The sequence below is a fragment of the Pogona vitticeps genome, chromosome 3, assembly GCF_051106095.1.
Source record: "Pogona vitticeps strain Pit_001003342236 chromosome 3, PviZW2.1, whole genome shotgun sequence".
Classification (NCBI taxonomy): Eukaryota; Metazoa; Chordata; class Lepidosauria; order Squamata; family Agamidae; genus Pogona; species Pogona vitticeps.
The window spans coordinates 78,523,409-78,547,744 of NC_135785.1; the positions used below are offsets into that span (position 1 = coordinate 78,523,409).

Consider the following 24,336-nt stretch of genomic DNA (forward strand, 5'->3'; position numbering starts at 1 on the left):
ACAGATAATGTCTACAATGATTTCTTAAATGATTTTAGTCTGCTTCTAAAAGTTACACAATTTTCCAGGGTAACTAGGGAGGAGGATCTGGGCCTCTGTTTGTAGCTGCCTCTGTACCTTAAGGTGGTTTGCTGTTGATCTGTGCATTTTCTTTTGTTTTGAAAGTACACATGGAAACATAAACTTCATGGGCAAAATTCTACATTATTATATCAATTTGCTGTCCTGAACTCTCATAAAGAAAGATAGGATATATATCAAATAAACAGCAATATGTTTCCCTGACCCACAAACTTATTTATATTGGCACATAATGATATTTTGTGATTCCACATGTTAAGTATTTAGTTAGTTCACACTCACAACAATGAGAATTTACCATGCCTCATATTCAGCTTTTATGGTTAATGCTAAGTGCTCATCTGAACTTATCTGATGATCTAGCAAGCTCTGAAATGATAGTCACTTTCCATAAGTTGTTCTTTGAATTAATTTAATTCCTTAAAATCCTGATATGTTTATTTTGTGAATAATTTAATGATAGCAAACCTTCTGTCACATGAAAAGCAGCATATATTGTTGCTTATGAGCCCTTGGGTAACAAAATCAGATGCTTATCAAAACCTTGATAGGCCTCCATAAATGCCTTATACACTGAATTTGACTTGGTGGATCATAGCTCTTTCAACCTAAATTATATTGTGAAAATTTTGTACTTACTTGTCACTTTTGTATTTCTTTTCAGATTCAGATCAGGAACTGGATGCTGCAAGTTCCAACTGAATATGGATGATTTAAGTGAAATCTGACTAATACAGTATGCAAAATCTCAGTAAACAGAAGCAAATCTTTAGAAACCATATGGTACTTGTTTTTATAAAAAAGAAGAAGAAGAAGAAGAAGAAGAAGAAGAAGAAGAAGAAGAAGAAGAAGAAGAAGAACAGTTTTGCTTACAAGCCTGCAACATAAGGAGCCCTTGTTATTCTAAAATCTGTGATGAGGTTAACAAATTTGGCAACAGTACTTGGGGGCGGGTATCTGCTTCATAAATTGTTGCTTCTGCCGTTCATGTTTCTGACTAAACTAGGAGCATACAATGTAAATTGTTACATAGGTGGGATAAGAAGAATGGAAGGAAAAATAGGAGAAAATATATGGCCCAGCCAGATGACTTATTAACACAACTGCATGGTCATTAAGAGATACTCCAAATCTGCAGCTGTGACCGTGTAAAATAAATCCTGATGACCAACCAGAAGAATTTGCATTAACCCGTTTTGACTATAAGTAAATTATCTTATTGGAAACCAGTGCTTATGGACATTAGCATCAAACGTTTTACATTTTACAGCAAAGTCCATCTGCAGCTAAGTATCACTGCTGCATGAACCTGAACACGTTTACTCAGAAATTATGATAAGTTGCAATCCGAAGCACATTTACTTACTAGAAGTAGAAGTCCTATTGGGTGAAGTCCTGCCTGGTGTGAGCGGAAATGCACAATGAGACTTTTTGATCCCCTTTGTAACTGTGCTGTTTCTTCACCAGAGGGTCCCACAAAATGCACCAGAGCAAATTTCAAGGGTTCTTGGGGTGAGGGGAGGGCTACAGATTCCTTCTTTCTGTCTCACCGATAGAAGCAGTTCTATCAACTGGAAGGATTAATTGGATACCACCCATTGTGTTAAGCACATGTGTCTTGCTGCATAAGTACTTAACTCATTGGGAATTATGCCGTACAAAGTGTGCTTAGGAGTATAGCTTTTAAATGCCACATGTTTTCAAGAAGAGAAATTAAGTGTTTAAACATGTATTCATTTTCTTAAGACTAAGTATCATGGAATACAATGAGACTTGACTCCTGAGTAAGCATGTATAGGCTTCTACTGATAAGCACATCTCTAACTCTCCCACTGATTGTGTTCAGAGGTTGAGTGGGTGATGTTGGTAGTTCACTGATAATGTACGTTTTGCTGCTATCCCTAAACCTGTGCTGTTTTTCCTGGTCTTGTTCTTCTCAGCAGACCCACACTCATCCCATTTAAAAATGTTTTGAATCTGTAGATTTAAATAAGCACATGCACTGAGACTGTTTTGGGCATGGTGGATTATCAACAGTCGACTAAGACACACCTTGAAAATGAAAAAAGTTCCTTGTGCATATATAGAGTTCCTAGTGCAATGGGTTTTTCACTGATTTCAAAGGCAAAGTAGCATTAAGTGTCCTGTCTTAGCTGGGTTGTCCTTACCTTTAATGGGAGAAGCCCACTTTTGTGGAAACTCTATGGTACTTAGAACTGCAGCAAATGGAATTGGGAGGTGAAAGTGAATCCTGTTTAAAACATATTCATACTTGACAGAATGTACTGTGCAGGCATCTTTTTAAATGCCTTAAATTACAAGCCTAACTTTATAAGAAGGCTTAAGGATGCAGATGCTGCTATTGATCTGGATATGCATGGTAGTATATAATGCACTGGACAGGATTTCAGAATGTAAAGATAAGTCTTTTTGAAAACTGGCTGGAGTACCTTTCTTTTCCAGCCATGTTTTCGCATGCTGTATATATGTTTCAGTATCTGTTTCATGGCCCTATAATTATCAATTCTCCCCAACCCCTCCTTTTTTAAAAAAAGAAGCATAACTTTATCTGTATAGAACAGAGAAGCATGTAAATAAATGATATAAAGATGATTTTGTTTATATGGAAACAGATGTTTTATTAAGCAGAAGAGTGGCTCAATGAATGTGTTTGAAATTTCTGTCACTCAAACAGATGTCGTGTGTTGCATTCATATACATGCTCACATGGAAGACAGTCTTTAATTCACTGATTTTTTTTACATTAGGAAGGATTATCCTGGGTTCATGATGAGCTGCACTTTTTTCTCATTGTTGATAGTGATACATAAAATGGGGATAACTCCAGGAGCAGTCCTCTGCTTGCACTGAATTCAAGTCATCTAACAAGGAAAGCAAGGTGAGGCTCAGAGATGGCTGGTCACCACATCTACATTACTGCTTTCTGCAAATGATGTGTGAAAAAAACATCCTTATATTGGTAGGACATAATTCGGAATGAATGTATCTCTAATCAAGCTAGTCATAAGGCATATTCTACTGTAAGGGAACTGCTTAGAATGGATTATACTAATATGGCATTAATGTAACAACACAACATTTTGCCACTGTGACATGTTATTTGTCATATTGTGCACCTTAAAATGCCTCCTCTTCCTTTGAATTTGACAAGGCACTCATGCCCAAAAAATGGCCACCAGTGCAGAGAGTGGTCCACATCTGGAGAAATACTTTGCTGCACAAGTCAATGCCCTCCTTCACAAAAGTTCAGCAGTGTAGGGACAGTGAAGCACTTGAAGCAAACAAGTTTCCTAAAGAACTTGCCCAAGACAGTGTTGTAGAATTCATTTGTATTTTCCAGCAACAATTCCCAATCATTTCAGCAACACACATTAGCCATAACCATGTTTATCATGATGATCTATGGGATTCTTGAATGCACAAAAGTAGATGCATGTAGCTGTGCCTGCTCCAAGGAAACCATCATTATTTTGAAGAAGCTGCAGGTACATTGCAGAACTCAGGAGGTTTCTATTCCAAGGGTATTTTCTGGCACAATCCTATGCACATTCACTCAGATGTGAGCTTACTCCAGTGTTAGCATGCATAGCATTTCCAGCATCAGTTTGGTCTAGTCAGTTTTAAAACATTTTAGCCAGTACTTGTTTATCATGCTGGGATAACATTCTGCGCCACAGTGCTCTGTAATGTTGCATGTATGCAGGGAGCAGTGCAGTGCATATGTACATCATTTCATTGCTGGCTTGATAAATAATGTATAACCATTAGTTGGAAAGCTAGCAAAGAGCATAATTGACTTCAATAATTGGAAAGTACATATTAACCTGTTTAAACAGTATGCCATTCTAATGGTGTTTCCCTGACATTTAGGGAAGGTGATGTATGAGTTGAACATAACATGCATAGGAATTTACACATGAAAGGTCTGATTCACATTAGATTCTCAAATGATAGATTTATTCCCACATCTTCCTCATGTACATCTGATAAGCTCCAGTCATGTATGGACCAGCTGACATACACTTTAGTAGAATTTCTGATACAGGAGAATAGACAATACGGAAATATTGGAAGTACATACATGTACATTATATTAAATTGTAAGTCCACAGAGTTTCAAGGAAGCCTTAGCCATGTGCTTTGTTCACCACTATTTGACACATGGTTTGCATCCATCAGTTACAACTTTGTGTATATTCTGGGTCAGTTTTTTAACATCACGTCTAAACTAAAATCCATTTGAACTGCTGCTTATTTTGTCAGTAACTGTGTGTTATATATTCCAGGTTCATGCCTGTAGTTCAAGCTGTTGAAGGACTGTGGCTGTTATTTAAAAGTATTCAGCTTGCTTAATCTCTGTAGCCTTCAGTATCTCCTTGAGTGCCTTATACAGCTTGTTAATATTAAACACCTGTTGTGAAGAAAAACAATGTGACTGAAAGTTATTTTTTGGTGGATGGGTGCCAAATTTTCTTGCATCTGTGATGGCACCATTACACCTTTACAGTGCATTGTGTGTTTCTGAATGGAAATGGATTTAGTTTAGACTCAGGAAATCACACTGTAAATATGTGTACCCTGTTTCCCGAAAAATAAGACCTAGCCTGAAAATAAGCCCTAGTATGATTTTTTAGGATGCTCGTAATATAAGCCCTACCCCAAAAATAAGCCCTAGTTAAGTGAAACCCCACCCTCCACCATTGTGCAGCAACCAGAAGATGACATGACTGCATTTGAATAAATGTAGTACATTAAAAAAAAATAAAACATTTCCTGAAAATAAGCCGTAATGCATTTTGAGAGCAAAAATTAATATAAGACCTTGTCTTATTTTCGGGAAAACACGGTAGCACATCTTCATCATTACTGTACAGTTTATTTAAAGAACTACTGTAAATGCCTGTAAAAACTAAACACATATACAATAGTTTTCTTTTATGGTGAATATGCCATGTTTTCTTTGTGTTTTCTAATGTAATCTCATAATAATCATATCTAAAATACTTAAATGTTTGATTCAGTGCTAAAGAAATAATTGATGAGCCTAAAATAGGCTCACATGTACAAAATTTTACACATATTTTTGTATTGTGGTTCATATGCTATATATCAGAGACTTTCTATTCATTTGTAAAATACATAAATTATTGTAAACTTTTAATTAAAAAAAGACTTTTAAACCTATGCATATTTGGATGTATTTATTCTTCAGCAAATGTGGGTGATGCTTGGCATCTAAACAGAGGAATTTACTTTTGTCCATTCCCTATTTCCTTTACAGCCCTCCAGCATTGCCTCTACAATGCTTCAGAGGGTGGTCCTTGGAAGCATAGCAAGCTGCCTAGTAAGATGTCAGTGAACATTGTCTCGTTCCCATTTCACAAGCAGAAATACTCTGTGGGAGCAAAAGCTTCAAGGATAGCAAGATCAAAGGTGTTCATGGAGGGCAAGATCCAGGCACTCATTTGGAACTGTTGTAAAGGAACTCCACATATGTTTCCCCATGGTTGTAGCCAGTCATAAATACCAGAGCTTTTACATGGTTCCAATTCATTTAGTGAACATCTATGGCTTAGCTAAATAACCAAAACCTCCACCTAACATTCAATGCATTTCCATAACTTCATTTTATTTTGCCACACATGAGCCTAATCTTGAGATGAAAGGGGAGATGAAAGCAACAACAAGGTGATGCTAGTATGTAGGTAATAATGTGAAGGAATTAACAGTTGGTTGATCTGCTTGCATTCCCTTCTTTCCAAAGGTCTTAAACATTACTTGGGATAAGGGTGAATTTTAAGATGGAAGCTTATTGTGGTCCAAAATACATCAGCACATGCAAGGAGGTACCCAAAAAAGATCATATTACCTCTTGCTATAAAGGGACATGTGATTCTGGCTTCCTTTTAATACAAGGAACCTCCGTAAAGTTCAATGAGTCCTAGTGATAAATTAATTGTTCGTGTCATTTTGTGAAGAGTTAGCTGCACATACAAATGACCCTAATAATTTTGAGGCCAGTTCTTAAGCATGTACTTTAGATCTGGTAGGACTTGGATGCAACAAAGGACTTCACACCTGCTGAGATATTGTAGAATTTACCTTTGTCAACATGTTTAGAGGACAGTACTTAGCCCCACCAACTCCACTGGCATTTTCTCTATGCAACCATGACATAGGCTCTACACATGAGCAAGAACCCAGGTTTTGCAGGGTTCTTACTCATCAGTAGATCCTAAATGAAGGCAGGAACCTCTCCCCTTTACACTCATTGCTGCCCATATGAAGAAAGAAGTGGCGGAGGGGCTGGAACTGGACACACTCTTCTAAGTGTGTTGAAAATTCTAGGATGCATTAAAAAGTTTTTGGTGTTCATGCATAAATGTTATCTCTCCCTTTTCTGCTTATTCTCTCTCTCTCTCTCTCTCTCTCTCTCTCTCTCTCTCTCTCAGCCAACCTTTTCACTTGCATTGCAATATGATGACCTAATTCTGTCCAGCAGTTCTCTGTTAGAGTTATAACCCTATATCAAAAAAACAACAGGGGAAGAAATTATGTGAAGTCAAGGATAGTTTATTGCCCTGGGGCTCACATCGGCTGCAAGCAAAACTCCCACACTGAACTATTGCTGTTTCATTCATCAGAAAACCCTCAATTCAAATTTACTATCAAGGGACCTCCTTTTGATATAAATTTTGACCTAAACTACCATTTGAAAACTGAAACTGTTAAGTTAGTCTAATATGATAACTTATTTTTTTTAAAAAAGGCTATAACCAGTGTTTCCACGACACAAACAATAACTTATTTTTTTAAAAAAAGGCCATAGACAGTGTTTCCATGACAGAAATGATAATGTGTATCAGACACTACATTACAATTGCACTGAAAACAGAACTATTAGGGTTTTCTCGTTCTACTTATTCTGCCCATAACTTGGACAAAATTAAGGAAGAAGGAAAAAGCAGAAAATAGGAAAGCATAGGCATTCATTACAGGGACAGTTGCTTAAAGTAAAGTCTTTAAATTTGGTCAACAAAACTGCAGTTGATCAGCGTTTGCAGACTTTCATGAATGTGGGTTGTTTTAACAAAAGAACATGTTCAGAACGGTTTGGAAGCGTTGCTGTAGCAAAAGACCTAAGATGCTGTTAAAAGTTCAAAAGCCAACAAGTGATATACCTTGCTCTCAGTAAAAGTGTCACTACCTTACTATTCTACTCTTTCCTCTCTGGGGCCAACGAGTCACCCGTTCCAACAAAGTGAAGTGACAACCTCCACAAGAGGCAAAACATCGTGACAGTGATAGGAATTCTCCCCTAGGTAGACTGTGCGTGCGCTGTCCTCCTGACGAACTCCTCCGACGCGACTTACTTCAGCACCACAGACCTTGGACAGCTCCCTGCCAGCCACGCTCACGGTGGAGACCAATGGCGTTTTCTCACCTGCCTAGCGAATCACGGAGCGGGCGAGGAGTTTCCGTATGACAAGTGAAGTCGGATGGCGCTCCTGCCTTTCTGACTCCCTCCCGTTCCATCCCAGTGCGCCTTCTCCAGGCCTCCCTGAGGGCAACGTGTCAGTCCACTTCCCAGTCCTGAGCCATCCCAGGCAGCCAGGCAAGCCACCGCCCGGCCTCCCGCTCTTTTTTCTAGCGGGCAGCAGCCATGGCAGAGCGGAGGGAGCAGCAGCCGGAGAGGAAAGAGGACGACCTGCCCGGTTACTTTGCCGCCCTAGGCACCTGCAGCCCGAAGCCCCGGCAGAAATACGGAGGGATGTTTTGCAACGTGGAGGGTGCCTTCGAGAACAAAACGCTGGATTTCGAGTCGCTCGGCGGCAGCCACAGAGCGGCCAGCCAGAAGGGGAGCCGCGGAGACCCCGGCCATCGCTCCGGCGGCTCCGAAGGGCCAAGTGAAGGCAGCATCAGCAGCGGCGGCGGCAGCAGCAGCGGGAGCGGGAGCCGCAGCACTCCCGTCCTCACACCTGCCGGGTCACAGCCGTGCCCGCCTTCCGCAGGAGTAGCAGCAGAACTACCCAATGGCTGCCAACAGGTAACGGGGAGCGGCGGGCGCTGTGGGGCGGTCGTTGGAGGAAGTTCAACCGCGAAGCTCAACTTTAAGGTTTCGCCCTAGCGCCCTCCGCGTCCTCCTAATCCAGGCGTGGGAGGTCCCGCTTGTTCTCCCGCACGGCCGCTGCAGGGCTTGTACTGGTATCTGGGGCTTTCGGAAGGAGAGGGTCAGCCCAGCCCCAATTTCAGAGGGATGATCCAAGAGTGATCAGAGTGATCACCCACTAGGCTAAATTAAGTTATCCGCACTTCTTATTAAACAGGGAATACATACACAGCCGTCTTTTCTTGTGTCATTTCGAAATATTTGTAATAACAATTCCCCAAAGTGGAACGGGGGCCACGCAGCGACTGCTCTCGGGAGACAATCAGCTCCCCCCCCCCCCGCCCGCCCTTTATACGGTTGAAGGCGCTCCTCTATAGCGCTCTCTTCCGTATCAGCCTTTTCAGTGCATTTCTCGCCCCGTTCGGTGGGACCTTGGTGCTGCCACGGAAATCCCACAGGTAAGGCCCGCGTAATCAGTCACATGCTATTTTGCAAGGCAAATAAGAGAGACGCCAGCTTATGCCTTCCCAGCTTCTTCTGAAAGCATTGTATCTATCAGGGACTGTATAGGCTCCTTAAAAACCTCCCCACACATTTGGGTTCGAGAAGCGCCCTAGGTAATGACCTTTCAAGCCAAATGGAGATTGTTTTTTTTGTCTGAATGTGAACGGAACGTCGCACTGAAGTGGAGAAAACGAGCATTCAGACACAAACCCTATGCATACTTCCTACAGAGTAAATCCTGTTGTGCTCTCTGAACATACATAGGACTGCAGTCTTAGTACCCTAAAGTGTGTGTGTGTGGGGGGGAGGCTGAATCGAGCCACTCCACTCCTTCCTAGCAGAGCAGAAAGTCACACATTTATAATTAATAATTTGTGAGCCCTCGTCCTGTTTCCCGTAAATAAGGGGGGGGGGGCAAGGCGAGATCGAAATTAAAGACATTTTTAAAACAACCCCAACTTAATAAATGGGGAGCAGAATCGGCAGCTTAGAAGGGAACAGATACACATCCTTCTTTATGCACCGGATTCTCAACTGGAATGTCTCTGCCTGTTTTTGTTGATAAATGGATTTAATACAGTGCTGCACGCGTTATACAAGGGAGAAAGGAGAAAGGGGAGGGAAGTGTTTCTCCTGAGAACCCTTTCTTAGGGTTTTAAACTCGCAGCTTTAAGAATGATCACGATTTTTCACCATAAATGTCAGTGGGAATCACCCAACAAAAGTTTACAGCTTGAGGTAGAATTTTCACGGAGTGTGACGGGGCCGCTTGGTGGAAACAAAAACAAAAGCCTTGAAATCTTGAAATGTAACCAGTATATTGTGGCATTTGTTGGCGGAGGCGGGGGGGGGGGAACTGGTGTTTTCTCAAGATGCGTATCATCATGCTAAGGAAAAGGGCAAGTGTATGCATAACTGACACGAATGTCTACTATATGTCCGTATATGCATCTTTGATACACACATATAATTTTCTTAGGGGTCGGGGCGGGAGTAGAAACATCAACATCCTAGAGAAAAAAAATGCAAACATACAGAAGGACACTGAGATTCAACTTAATCACTGTGTGCGCAGAGGTTAAGTGAAATATATCCTATCCTTCTTTACTTGGTCTAACCGATTTCTTCTCCTTAGGGGCTAAAGCTGCGGCTCTCAGGGTGGCAGGAAACTTGTACGGAGGGGGCATCCCTTGAAGTGCCGTTAAAATCCCGGCAGAGAACTGCCCTTGGAAGAGCTCTGCGAATTTCACTGCCGCCGGCGGGAAACGAAATCCTTTTAAAACTGCCTTACTAGGGGCACTCCTTTGACAAGCCTCTCATTAAATCGGTCTGGTGGGAAAAAAACAAAACGCACAGGATCGGGCTGCCCGGGACACGCTTCCAGACGACCTTGGCTCATGGGTGGGTGGGTGGCTGTCTCAACGAAATCGACTTCCGAATATCTGTTAGTGGAATTCGGTTGGTATCGTATTAATTCTTGGCATGAGGGCTGAAACTGGGAGCGAGATCCAGGGAAAGCGGAGCCGCCCAAGCAGTCTCGTGAATCGTCCCCCCCCGTCGTCCATGCGCGCCCCCCCCCGCCAGCGAGGGGACCACAGGCGCTCCGGCGAGCGGGTCCTGTGTGGGCACAGCCGCGCTGCCGGCGGGCCTGGCACCTGGCGAGGCGTCTGGGCCACGTGTCCTTTGTTGCCGGCGGAGAGGCGGCGCGGCCTTTTGTTGGGCAGGGAAGTGGCTACTGGGGCTGCTGCATTCCGCCTGCCCGCCCGCCCGCGTCGTGAGGGAGGCCCCGGCGGAGCTGCGTCTGCCTGTCTGGGAAACTGGGCGGGAGGAGGCGCGCGCGGGGGGGGGGCTGTCTGCCTGCCGCCGCCGGGTGAAGCACGAAGGGGGAATGCTAATCAGGCAGCTGGGCGGCGAGGCGACCGGGCAGGGGGAGCCACCGAGCCTCCCTCCCTCCCAGTCTCTCTCTCTCCCGTCCGCCCGCCTTGCGCGTCTTGCGCCCTCTCCCCTCCCCAGCACAAGCCGCCAGCCGTGGAGGCGCGCACGCACGCACACACACGCAAACACACACACACGGCGACACACCGGCGAGAGTCGTCCCTCAGCTCGGCGGCAGCCTCGCTTCCCTGGGCCTGGCGCTCAGCCCTCCTCAGACCGCCGCCCCCACCCCGCTCCGCCTCGGCTAGCCCTTTCTTTCCCCGCCGCCCGCCCCTTCACCCCCCGACCTCTCGCTTCCCCCCGGTAGCGTCGTCGGCCCGCCGGGAAGATGTCGTACCAAGGCAAGAAGAACATCCCTCGGATCACGGTGAGCTGGAGCCGCCGCCAAGAGGAGTCGGGGCTCGCGCCGGGCCTCCGGGCGGGGGGGGGGCGCGCGTCGCGAGGCGCCTGTGGCGGGGGGGGCTTTGGGGACGGGGCGCGAGACCGTCTACGTCTGGGGAGGCGCCGAGGCTGCCCCCGGAGGAAAGGGAGGGAGGGAGGGAGACGTGCAGTCCGGGGCGGGGGGGGGGAGAATTTGCGCTTCAAGAAAGCGCTCCCCCCCCCCGCCTCAGCAGGGCGAGCCCTCTCGTTGCTGAGCTAGGCCGGCAGGTCTCCACTCGGCTCGCCGGGTGACCGCCCGCCGCGGGGGGGGGCGCGCAATTCCTTCACACCCCCTCCCTCTTCCCCCCCCCCGCGTTCTTTTCTTCGGACGCGTGTGTTTAGTCGTTTAGTCGTGTCCGACTCTTCGTGACCCCATGGACCAGAGCACGCCAGGCCCTCCTGTCTTCGGACGCACCGCCGGGAAAACTGGAGCGTCCTGGCCGCCCCCTCTGTGGCGAGCGGCAGGCCCGTCTCTCGGCTCTTTGAAAGAAAGAGCTGGCCTCTGCCGGGGGGGGGGGGGGGGCGGAGTGCAGAGAGATCATTTGGAGAGCTTGTTAAGCCTTGCCGGGTGGGGAAGACCTCGGGAAGGGAAAAAGAAAACATCTCAAGAGTGGCGAAGGATCCATTCCCGGAGTTGGCCTTCCCGATCAGGTCCCAAACACAATGGCAAGAAAAAGGGGTGGGGGTGGGGGTGGGAAGGAGATCTGGAAGAACACCCCTTTCCTTCTAAGTGGCCATTCCTCTTGTTTATCCCCCTTTAGATCCCCCCCAACCCACTTTCTGTTGCACAGAGGCTGGAACGGGTGCATTCAGGGTTCTGCATAGCCCTCATCACAAAGATGTTGTCTTATAGAACTTCTTGGCTGGAACCCTGCTCACATCCGGGGGGGGGGTGTAGACCCCCTTGAACCAAAGAAAATTACACAAATGTCAGCTCACCCACCGTTCAAGTAGTTGATTCAGTCGGTCTGCTGTAGTTTGGGCTGACAAAAATTAGGCCTTTTAGAATTTTAAAATGTGCCTCTGCATTAGAACGCTGAGTGTGTATATAGGTCATGCATAATGAGGGTGTTTAAAAAACACACAACACCAAACAAATACATAGTTATTTTAATCACCTAGAGATCTGTGGAATCCAAATCCATGCCATACACGATACAGATTCAAAAACATATATTTTTCGAAGGCAGGGGACATAATTTAATTCCATGTGTGAAGTATTTCTCACAGGTGCATAAGAAGTAGTCAGTGAAGGTTATTAAGAGACATGCTGGGCAGATAAGCCTTATATAGTATGTGTATTTCAGAAACACCACAGTCTCACTCAGGGATATGAGGACAAAAATAAGAAGACAATGGAAGACTATTCTGTGTGACAGGACTAGTATTCTACTTTTACTGCTACATTCCAGAGATTTAATGTTCGCTTTTGTTGAATGCCACCCAGCTCAGCCCAGAAGGGTTTAAGCAATATTTTCTCCCCATTTGCTCTTTAAAAAGGGGGGGAAAGCCTCTGTTTATCTATCATTTGCTCTTCAGAGATAACTCATTCATATTACCTATATACAAAGCTTTGCCGTTCATTGTGTTTTGTTTTGTTGCTTTCTTTTTTGTCTCCCCACCCCTGCTACCCCATCTCTATGCACATATGCACAACAAAAAATAACGCGGCCAGCCTGCATTCTGGTACACATTTATATGGAAGGATACGAGTAACAAGGAAATCCACTTATAACTTGTTAGCTTTAAAGATGTCAGATGGCTGTTGGTCATTCCACTTCTATCAAAATTTCAAAGTAGTCACATTGGCTCAAGAAAAATGTCAAAACCTCAATTAAGACAATACCTTGTATTAAGGGAAGTAATCCGAAATTTAGGTGTAGCTCAACTTTGGCCATCTCATGAGAAGAGAAGACTCCCTGGAAAAGTCCCTGATGTTAGGAAAGTGTGAAGGCAAGAGGAGAAGGGGACAACAGAGGATGAGATGGTTGGACAGTGTCATTGAAGCTACCAACATGAATTTGACCCAACTCTGGGAGGCAGTGTAAGACAGAAGGACCTGGCGTGCTCTCCATGGGGTCATGAAGAGTCAGACACGACTTAACGACTAAACAACAAAAACAACAACAAGAATACTTGTGGAAAGAAACCATGTGTTTCAATGTCAATTCTCTTGTCACTGGTTTTTGGTATTGCCCTCTAACCCTTCTATTTCCAAAACAGTGAGAAAAGTAATATATCATAAATCATCAAGCAATTGCTACAGCTTCAATTGTATGTAGCCTACCTGTGTATGCATATTTCCTAATTTCTATTTAAAATATTTTAAGTATTTTAATACCAGCACTTTCTAAGACACATTTCTGTTCTCTTAGGATACAGTCTTGATCCCTCTGACCTGGAGCATATTTCTTTCTTTCTTTTTTATAGAATTGCACTATTACCAATATTACTTGGCATGCATTTGACCTCTTCTCCTTAATACTTATTTTATTATTGTTTAATGCCTTCATATGTGATAGATACTATCTTTATCAGAGGTGTTCTTGGGCTAAAGTGCACACAGAGGGATAGTAGAATTACATTTGTAAATTATGTGAAAATGTGGACGTTGCTGTTCAAAAAAAATCAGTGCTCCAATCAGGAGCTAAAGAATTGTGAAACAAATGCCACACATCAAAGGAGAGAAAGAGACCTTGTTTCCAGGGCTGTAGGGCAAACTGTTTTTGAAACTGCAGTGTTTTTAAGAACAGCATGTTGTAGATAGATCAGCAACTAAGAATTGGAGGCAGGGAATCAAAGTCTATCACTGAGCTAATACAAGTTAATTGAAGGAACCTAACATCTGGGATCCTGCCCATTATATTTGATGAAAGTAATACCATCACTGTCCTGTAGTGTGCCTTTCAAGTGAGCATTGTCGCTGTTCATTTTTTGCTATTTTGTTCTTGGCTCATGAACACTGGTTCTAATATTTGTAAACTCTCCACTATTTTCATGGAAGAAATGAGGATTTCTTTCCCCACTTTCCTTCACCTCCCCATCCAGTCATGCTTAATGGTCTGGTTATCCCCTCTTGCCCCCCCCCCCCTGTATCCGTCCTCTCAGTGCTATTGTCTCCCACACTCCGCATGTGATGTGATGAGCATTAAGGGATTTCTTTAGAGGTAAGCTTTCATCCAGATGCCCCCTCCTCTCCCACCGTCTGACATGTGTGGGGTGGGCTCTTTAAAATTCTCCATTGTTTGGTGCTGAGGGAGCCAGAGGGAAACAACCCTTCAAGTAGAAGCTGAAAAGGATTGCCTTGAATGAGAACTCGCTCACCACACCAGCTTTCTCGGGTTGTTATGGAGAAGGGTTGCTGCCCAGAATAATACAGTTACACAGTTTATCACTCAATATTGTGTGTGTGTGTGTGTGTGTGTGTGTGTGTGTGTGTGTGTGTGTGTGTGTGTGTGTGTGTGTGTGTGTGTGTGTGTGTGTGTGTGTGTGTGTTCCAGAGGTCAGTGCAGCTTTTCATTGCACTACCTTACAAAACAATCATACTATAATTATTAATTGCACATATACTGTAAGATGAAGTACATTTTTTACTTTAACACTGGTATTGTAGTTTGGGTTCCATGCATGAGTAAACAGCCAGGAAATCTTGTAAAGACAAAGTAGCCACTGTAGTTCAAAACATAGAATGTGGAACAGATATTATATATCAAGAAAGGTAGACTGAGATGTATCCTTCTTCTACTCAGTACTTTCCTTTTTGCTAACATTAATGTTTTGTATATGTTCACAATAAAAAGAAAAGAACTAGCGAAAAGAAGCTACCTACCCTGTGTTATGAGTGGGGTCCAGTCTTATTCATTCCAGGAATAGAAATCGTTGAAATCAACGAGAATGAAGTTACAGCTGAAGTGGCTGTAGGAAACCTGGGATTGAATCTCTGCTTTGCCATGGAAGTTAACCTGTGGGGGATGACAATAGTAAAACCACTCCTTAAATATTTTAATTACCTTGAAAAACCCTCTTAGGGTCACTATAAGTTGGTTGTAGCCTGACAGCATGTAACACACACAAAAATATGACCAAGTTTGCATCTTAAAGTTCCACTGAATTCAATGGGACTGCTCCAAGTATACATGAAACTGGCTTCATTTTTATTTAAGAAGCAATTTTTTTCATTCATCATTCATTGCATTTATCTGGTGTTGAGCCACTATTCTGGGTGGTTTACAACATGTAAAAATGCCCAACCTCAGAAGCAAAACAGCAACAACTCCTTCTCCTCCTCCCCACATGGTGACAGCAAAAAACCCAACAAAAATTAGACAAAAAAGCATAAAAGTCTATTGGGGGGGAGGATATTCCGAAACACCTCTCTGAAAAGCTCTGGTTTTTACCAGCTTTCACAAGACTGGAAGGGAATGGACTTCGTACACCTACCCTGACAGGACATTTTGGAAGGTCATTTCCTTGATCAAAACTGCAGCTGGAGTTACAGTAAAATTGAAGAAATGTTATGTTAAATGCAGGGAGCACGTATTGTGGCCCTCAGTCGTGAAATCAAAATATACTTGTTAATTGATGGGCTTTGGGGGCAGTACAAGAACAGATACTGTGCTTCACTGCCTAGCTGAGGATGCGTGCAGGCCCCAGATCTCTGGAAGATCTGGGGCCTGCACTCTGGGTTTGGCATAGCGTGATTGCTTGCTTGTTGGGTTTTGGTGGTTGCTTGTTCCTGTATTATTACTTATGGAGACAGTTGGATGATTTCAGTTCAGTTGGAGAAAAGTGATGTATACTTCAAAGGTTCTTTCCCTGCTGGTCCAGGAAGACTGCATGGTGATGCAGCTGGAATACTGAAGTCTATATATTCCTTTAAAATTAACCCTTGGATAGCTTTTAAGAATAAAATCCTCTTAAAAAGTAAATCTTTGAAAGCAGTGATGGGGAGCCAGTTTGGGATAACAGGCAAGATCTGCACACCAGTGTCCTCCCCCCACAGGGCTGGATGATAGGAGCATGGTCAAAGCCTTGGGGTGTCAAGGACTTAAGTATTGTCCCTGAAATCCTTGGCTAAAGCATGGAGTACAGCCTCCAGCTGTCCCTTTATCCAGGTATTGACACCGTTCTCCTCCCACTCTTCTATGGGAAAGTCAAAGGAAAGAGAACTTGTTGGGAACTTTAAGTACTGGGTTAGATCCATGGTCAGTGGCTTTAAAATAGAACCTGAGGGCACATTCTGTAGTGGGAGAAGCAACATCAGGTTCAGTCAGCCTGTGTTCTGAGGATTAGCTGAATCTCCAGATCTTTTAAGGCCAGACTGGATTATGCTCATAGGCCACTGGTTCCACAGCTGTCAAACCTACAGTTCAATGCATTCCAATGGGGGTGGTGGAAATTCACCAAAAATTAACGAAGAGTTAGAACAAAGCCAAATTAAGTTTGCAAAGGTTTTACAAGGTGCACTAACGATCCCAAACATTTAAAATAGTTTTTGAACATTTTAAGACACTTTAAAAATAGTGAAAACGGAACATCGCTAAGCGAAACAGGGGACCTAAACTGTCATCGCTAAGCGAGACAAGGTCCCGAACATTGCTATGCGAAATTTCCCCATAGGGAACATCGCTAAACGGAGCACAAAATCACTCCAAAAACCTCATCGCTAAGCGAATACATTGTTAAACGAGGCAATTGCTAAGCGAAGCACCACTGTAGTTGCAGCAAACTGTACAAACCTTACACTGATTGGATTCCAGCCTTATTTTTAAAATGAATATTTATTGGAAAAATATAATAAAACGGTTCAACATCCTATCCCAGGCTACTGCTCCCACTGCTTCATGTTACTGGAGGAGTGGGGATCCTGAAACAAAGGGTTCACAATTCTGCTCATCTAATAAGAATCTGGAGTACCTATTATGCAGCATGTAGGGCAAGAAAATTTATAGGTGGGGGTATACCTTTCCCTGTCTCTTCTCCTAAGCTCAGCCCCTTATTCTGTGCTTGTTTTCATGAGCACTTCTGCTCACTTAGCATAGCTGCTTTATACCGTGGAATAGCTTAATAGAGGTCAACTCAAAACGAGTCACCTTTCAACAAATTGTAGGCCTGATTTCTTGCCATGTCCTTGGAGACAGCAATGGATGGAAAGAAGAACAAAGGCCTTTTTTTGCATCAGAAACCCATGCTGAGAGCCGGAAGGGGGGGGGAAATGTGGGGGCTCTAGCCATTGTAATTAAGGATGATGTTTTGTAATAGAAAAAGATAAAAATAAATCAGCCAGATTGTTGCTGAAAATTTAGAACCTAGAATTTCTCTTAGTTATAACTGGTCCGCTGATTTTGTTGTTGCTGCTGTTGCTATAATTGTTCCATTGTTTTCTTAAAAAAAAAAACCAAAAGAAATTACCTCAGTTGCAAGAAGTAATAATATGCTTATGTTATGGTCAGAATTTAGAAATTTACTTTTTTACATACTAGGCTAGTGACCTAGAGGCTTTCTAAATAACTTCAACAATGTTACCATTAGATGTATGTGACCCATAACATTGTTTATTAATTTTATGTTATGTAAAAAACAACTACCCTGAGCTGCATATGTGTAAGTGTATATATGATATTGTTCCCATTCACTGTTCTTTGCTATGTATGTGGAAGGCAAACAGTGTAACATTCAGTCACTTGTAGCTGACAGTTAATGAGTAGCTGTAGGAATTCTTTGAGGCATTCATGCCTGCTGGCTTTATGTGTGCTCAAGAATCCTAATGGGAATGCATTAATTGCAAGGAAGTTGATTAGCTGGATAGCTCAGTGTTTAAGGTATTTGGCCATGGAGCCAAAAGTTGGGAGTTTTCATTCCCCATGGTGCCTCCTGTGAATAGAGCCAGCCTATGTGGCCTTGGGAAGTGCACAGTCCCAGGGGCCCTGAAGAAAGGAATGGTAAACCACTTCTGAGTACTCTCCATCTGGAAAACTCTGGCTGTAAGTCAGAATTGACTTGATGGTACATAATTATTATTAGAAAGTAGTGAAAGTTATGGCGTTTGCCTTTTGTATACATAACAAGCAACAGGACTTCATAGTATTGTTTTTTAAAATACAGTATATCATTGTTATATTTTCTTCAAAAAAAGGAACTTTTCACAGGAGATAGTACTGTTTTTAACTTCCAAGCTTGAGACAATGATCTGCACTCTACTATTAAGCATTTTTCCTTTGCTTTCTTCTGAAAGTATATTTTAAATGGTCTTTGAATGAAGTATCTCATTAGCTCTCTTTATTATTATTGTTACTAAGAGTGACCGGCTGCTCATCAAGGGAGGAAAGATTGTCAATGATGACCAGTCCTTTTATGCGGATATCTATGTAGAAGATGGTTTGATTAAGTAAGTCACTTAAGAATATTTTGAAGTACAGTGTTAGGTGTGTCAGACATTTCCGTGTAATTTATTCTGAGTAGTTTTCTAATTTGCTCTATTGTGTAAAACAAAATGTATATATGATGAATTGAGAAGATATCTGCCTCAGTGCTGATATGTAACAACAAGAAAGCAATACATATTGTCCTGTTGAACATAGTGTTATTTACATATTAGTATCTCTGGATCAAGACCATTCTAGTGAAGTAAAAATCTGAAGAAATATTTGTAGAGTTTATATCATAGTCACTTGTGGTTAGTGTTGACATTACCTTACCTAATTGTGTGATACAAAACTGGTAAACTTTGAGGAGAAATATTAATTGCATTCTTATGTGACAGTGTAAGTCATGGTTTGTGCTTAAGCTCCAAATTATATCAGTCAGTTAAATGAACAATTGCTTGTCTTACTCATTCTGTTTTATTTCCCACCCCCTTCTGTTACTTGTTATTTCAGGTTCAGTAGCTGAGAAAACCAAGGGGCAAGCCAAAGTTGCATGACATCACAGTAGGCCATTTTTGAAACAAACTAGATTTCATAAGTCAGCAACAAATCATAGATTCAGATTGTGGTTTGTGGCTGGTTAAGAAATCATGGCTTGTTAGAAGAGGTGGGTTCACTTGTCACTACGGGTTGCCGCAGTGTACAAATGTGCCTTTAATGCCATTTGATGCATAATGGTTTGAACTGGCCATCTAATGGGAATGATGTGCAGGATGGAACAAAGGAACCTCCCACCCATTTAGAACTTCAGAATGTACATGAGAACAATGCATTTCCAAGCCTTCGGTTGAGCATGATTCATAAAAAAATACATATTTCACTTGATGTCTATAGAGTACCTTTTGATCCTCCTTGTTCAGGATAGCAGAAAGCATCCAAGTGAAAAGTATACAAAACACATTTCTGAAAACAGTGTTATGAATGTCAGAAACATGGTGAGCTGGATCCAGATTAAAATTGTTGCTCCTTTTGAGAAAATGAGACATTCTATAATAAAACTGTTGCTTAAATACTTTATTTGCCTCATTGATTTCAGTGGGACTTAAGTTGAACTAAGGTGACATCCTTCTTGGGTAACTTTGTAAACAGATCTTCTCAATGTCACTTGCAGGCAAATTGGGGAAAATCTTATTGTTCCTGGAGGTGTAAAGACAGTTGATGCTTATGGCCAGCTAGTTATGCCAGGTGGAATAGATGTTCATACTAGATTACAGATGCCTTTGATGGGAATGACCTCTGCTGATGACTTCTATCAAGGCACAAAAGCCGCTCTTGCTGGAGGAACAACCATGATACGTATGTATCCAGTCTCTTGTTGCAAAATGAGCATTGGTTATTTATGACCTTCCTTGACAAATCAGGAAGCCAAATTCCTTTCTAGATAGTGTTTTAAAATGCATTCTTGGTTTGAGCATCTATGTTGTACATATGCAGTCTTGATTTCAGCGCTCAGTCAAGTGGCCATATAGCTTCATGACACATATCACGTACATTAATACATTTGCAAAACTATGTCATGTGTCAGACATTTGACCTATTATATGGTGGCTTTAATCATTGTGTAGTAACCGCCAATAAGAAGTTTTCATGTTGTCTCCTTTACAGAAATGAATGGTGGAGACTATTTCCCCCCACCCCCTGATTTGGGCTATATTTTAAATTAATGATCTCCAACTTTATTTATTGGAAGTTATTATGATGGCACATAACAAGAACCCATTATTTGTCGCAGTTGCAGTTCTTCCTTTTAATCCCCCGTCTTCTGAAAGCTTGAGTCTTTTCCCCAGCCAAGCAATGTACAGTTGCAATTACAGAATGTAAATGTACAGAGTGTAAATTGTGGCTTTCTTCCTTCTGCCTCTTCTTGAGTAGAACTCAAGTAGATGGAACACATCTGATCCTGGAATCAGTTTGCCAGGGGAAAGTTTTGAGCACCACACCAACATTCTATATTGGACAGATTTACCAGCAGACCCTTGTATTATGCAAATCTTGTCTCTTTAAGAGACCAGCCTATATGTTTTTGTTTGTGAATGAGTGTGATTTTCTTAAAGATGCAGCAACAGATGTAAGGAGAGGTTGGCATGTTTTATACAGTGGATCCAAAGTGTAATATTATTATTGTTCGCTTCATTTATACAATAGTATTCAACCTTACCATATGTTCTTCAGTAAATACGTCTTTTTTTCTCAGCATTAATGTCAGTATGTTTGTGCATTCTAGAATGCAGGGAAATTCCCAAAAGTATAAAAATCTTTCATGTAATGGAAAAGGTTATGGATGAAACTGAACCTCCCCAAAGCAAGGGAAGTGTGATTACAAATTAACCCCTAATCTCTCTCAAAACAAAAGCAGATCTGTGTATCCTTTGTATATCTTGAATCCATTATTTCAAGTTGACATTCTTGGTAGTCACTATCATTTGGAGTGGAGAATTAAATCCATGTTTTAAACTAATTTTTGCTTGTTTTATTTTTAAAATGTATCAGTTTTCCTTCATCCACAGAGAATTCTAAAATACTTGGTATAGGTGGGTGCTGATAAGTATTGAGCCTTTCCCAGGAAAAATTGAGCTAGGAAGCTACAAATTGCAGGGTGTATTGGCCAATTTGTCTGTGTTCAATGGTGCAAAACTCAACTACCTATGATTTTAACTTATCTTTCATGTTCAGGTCCAAAGTGAACATGGCAGCACCTCCAGAAAAGTTCAGTGTAGAAGAGCATAGGACCATAATCAAGTTCCTGTTTCTCCAAGGGAAAGGTGCAAAGCAGATCCATGATGGAATATTACAAACTATGGGTGACAGTGGCCCTTCATATGCAACAGTTAAACATTGTGTTGTCAATTTTAAAACTGACCATTTTGGTGTTGAAAGTGAGAAACCCAGTGGAAGGCCTGTTTCTGTCTCTGTGCCTGCAAATGTGGAAGCCATCCACAACATGATCGAATATCAGCCAAAAGTATTGCTATATATCTGAGAATATCACGTGAGAGAATTGGTGCCATTATCCACAATGACTTGGAAATGAGAAAGTTGGCAGCAAAGTGGATCCCAAAACTTTTGACAACCAAACAAAAGAGGTAACGTGTGGAGTCATCGGTGGCTGTTTTGAAACATTTTGCAAGAAATGAGTCAGATTTCCTGGGCAAAGTGGTAACTGGTGATGAGACATGGATCTACTGTTATGATCCCGAGACAAAGGAACAGTCTAAGGAATGGAGGCACAGTGGTTCCCCCAGGCCAAAGAAGTTCCAAGTGCAAAGGTCAGTGCAGAAGCAAATGGCAACAGTTTTTGGGTTAAGAAGGGAGTTCTGCTGGTGGACTACCTCCAACAGGGTTCAGCCATCAATGCAAAATATTACTGTGCTTTATTGACGAAGTTGAGGCAAAACATCAAGGAAAAACATTGAGGGAAGCTCTCCAAAGGTATCATCCTGTTGCATGACAGTGCCTCATCACACACTGCAGGTGAAACAATGGCGAAACTGACATCTTTAGGCTTTCAAGTGATGCCCCATCCACCTTATTCTCCCGACCTGGCTCCTTCTGACTATTATCTGTTCCCCAAACTCAAAAAACACCTAAAGTGACAATGATTTGGGAGTGTTCTCGAAGCAACTAATGCTACAATGAGTGGTTACACCAGCAGTCAGAAGAAATTTATTTGCAGGGACTTGAGAAACTGCAGATGTGCATTGACTTCCTGGGGTATATGTGTGGCAATTACAGCTTCCTAGCTCAGTTTTTTCCTGGGAAAGGCTCAGTACTTATCAGCACCCCCTCGTAATGCTATAAGGAAGAAGTGGTGGAGGGGGACATACAGACCAGACTCCAGTTGCCAATTTGCAGTGACTTAAGTGAAATGGCATTGCCTGCTGCAGGAGATTGGTGCCGTTTGGATTCCTAGGTTTGCACTCAGGAACACAGCCAGCACTTCATTAATGATGGCAGTTTGCTGTGCAGATTTGATTTCCCTTACACAAGTATAAGCCAACAAGAGGATCCAGACTGCTATAACAATAATAGAATGGTAAACTAGGAGGTATAATAGTTGCTCAAGAAACAAACAAATGAATTAGGTTTTTTAAAAAGTCATACATGTAAAATGCCTGGACAAAAGAAGTACATTTTGATTTGGCACTGAAAAGTAAGCAAGGTCAGTGCCCCTCATATTTCACTCAGAATGCACCTATCCCCCCCCCCCCAAGAATTACAGCAGGGACTTCTTATTTGCTTGTTTCTCCAGTTGATCATGTATTCCCTGAGTCTGGAACAAATCTCCTGACTGCCTACGACCAATGGAGGGAGTGTGCTGATAGTAAAGCGTGTTGCGATTATTCTTTGCATCTTGACATCACACGTTGGCATGAGAGCATAAAAGAAGAATTGGAGGCTCTGGTCAAAGACAAAGGTAAGGACACAAATATGCTTTAAGGGAAAGCAATAATTACAAGCTAAGTCCAGTTGTTAATCCTGACTAAAACGGACCATTAAACCAACAGACGAGGTCCTATTATATACATCTGCCAGCAGAACGCAGTAAGTGAATTATTACAATTTAAGCACTCAGTGTATGTGTTTGGTATTATGCATTGGATTGCATAAGTCAGCATGCAACAGCAAATGGTTTTGCTGACTTCTAAACTTGTGGCAATTGGCTACTGCGATTTACACTAACTGGATTACACTGCTCTAAAAATTCAGTTTAACTTTTGTTGTTAGGATTTTACAATTGACTGAATGGCTGAAATCCCATTGCCCAGTGGAAGAAAATATATAATACTCAGTCCCTTCCTAGCCAACAAATTAAAAACACCCCCACTGTGATTCTTTGGGGTGCTGGCTTGGTGTGTATATGCACCTACCCCCCCCCCAAGAATTACAGCAGGGACTTCTTATTTGTCAATTAGGAATGGACAGAAAATTATGAATTTCCTTACACTAACCAATAGGATTTCAGCCTTTTAAGTCTCATTCCTTCAATAAGTCTACTCTAGTTGTGGTAAAAGCTTGAAAGCAACTAATCATAAATAACATAGTTACATGTAACTGCTGTTTCTTCTCCCTCTTTCATTTTCCCCTCCTTGGATAACGAAAACATGATTGCATTGTATTTCAATAGTATTGCAGCAATTAGTTATGATGCTGCTTTTTGATTTAAGAAGTATTTTTCTACTTCCTTTCAAAACTTTTAAAAATTGCATTTTAACTATTATTAGAAGAATTTTAAGAGAAAATGTTCTTTCATTCTCTTACCAGTCCTTGTTTCTTTTTGTTATCATTTGTATTTATATTCTTGCAAGTGTTTTTAAGCTGATTATTTAGGTAATAGTCTCTTTAAATAAGCAAAGAAATAAATGTATTTTCTTTAATAATCTTTATTTATTTTTTTCTTCCTCTTTAATTGCCACTTTAGTTGCCCCATGTCTGTGTATATTTTACCTCCACTCAAGCCCTTCTAATATATTCCACATGCACAACCCTCAGGTATTCAAATCTTCAGCACCCAGCCTGAATCAATTTAAACAATTTATATTAAAATAACAGTGTTCAAAGGATGTTATTTATTCCAAAGTTTTAGATGTATTCAGCATGAATCTTCTCTCTCTCCCGTCTCTTTCTCTCTCAAAAAATTTAGGCTTTTCCTTAAAAACCACCCTTTCTCTGCCCTCTCTATCCCTAGACTCTTCCATACATTTATCCAACCCTCAGCTTCTATAGTTTCTTCCACCCCATCAGAATCATTCTTAACAACTTCCCATGTTCCTCTCTAACCCACTCCCAGCGTGTACTTATCAAATGAATGCATTTCAAAACAATATACTTACTATCACTAAA

The 24,336-nt window shown here is 42.0% G+C and overlaps 2 protein-coding genes across 43 annotated transcripts in view; both read left to right on the forward strand.

The window, feature by feature from the left end:
• The window catches only part of JAKMIP3 (Janus kinase and microtubule interacting protein 3), a 145,691-nt gene extending 140,405 nt beyond the window's left edge, over positions 1–5,286 (forward strand). For 38 of the 41 annotated variants that reach the window (XM_078391237.1, XM_078391226.1, XM_078391240.1 and 35 more), the window contains one exon: positions 746–5,286. The gene's annotated coding sequence lies outside the window, so the exon portion shown is untranslated. The remainder of the gene's footprint in view (positions 1–745) is intronic. The other 3 variants (XM_078391260.1, XM_078391242.1, XM_020786110.3) reach the window with 3 other exon arrangements.
• Positions 5,287–7,701: 2,415 nt separating this feature from the next.
• DPYSL4 (dihydropyrimidinase like 4) overlaps positions 7,702–24,336 on the forward strand; it is a 57,942-nt gene continuing 41,307 nt past the window's right edge. The window contains exons 1-4 of one of the 2 annotated variants that reach the window (XM_072995391.2): positions 7,702–8,149; positions 18,370–18,458; positions 19,607–19,791; positions 22,745–22,909. In XM_072995391.2, coding sequence (XP_072851492.2) covers positions 7,766–8,149; positions 18,370–18,458; positions 19,607–19,791; positions 22,745–22,909 — 823 coding nt within the window. In that variant the 5' untranslated portion in view covers positions 7,702–7,765. Of the gene's footprint in view, positions 8,150–10,859; positions 11,019–18,369; positions 18,459–19,606; positions 19,792–22,744; positions 22,910–24,336 lie in introns of those variants that run through there. The other variant, XM_072995392.2, reaches the window with a different exon arrangement.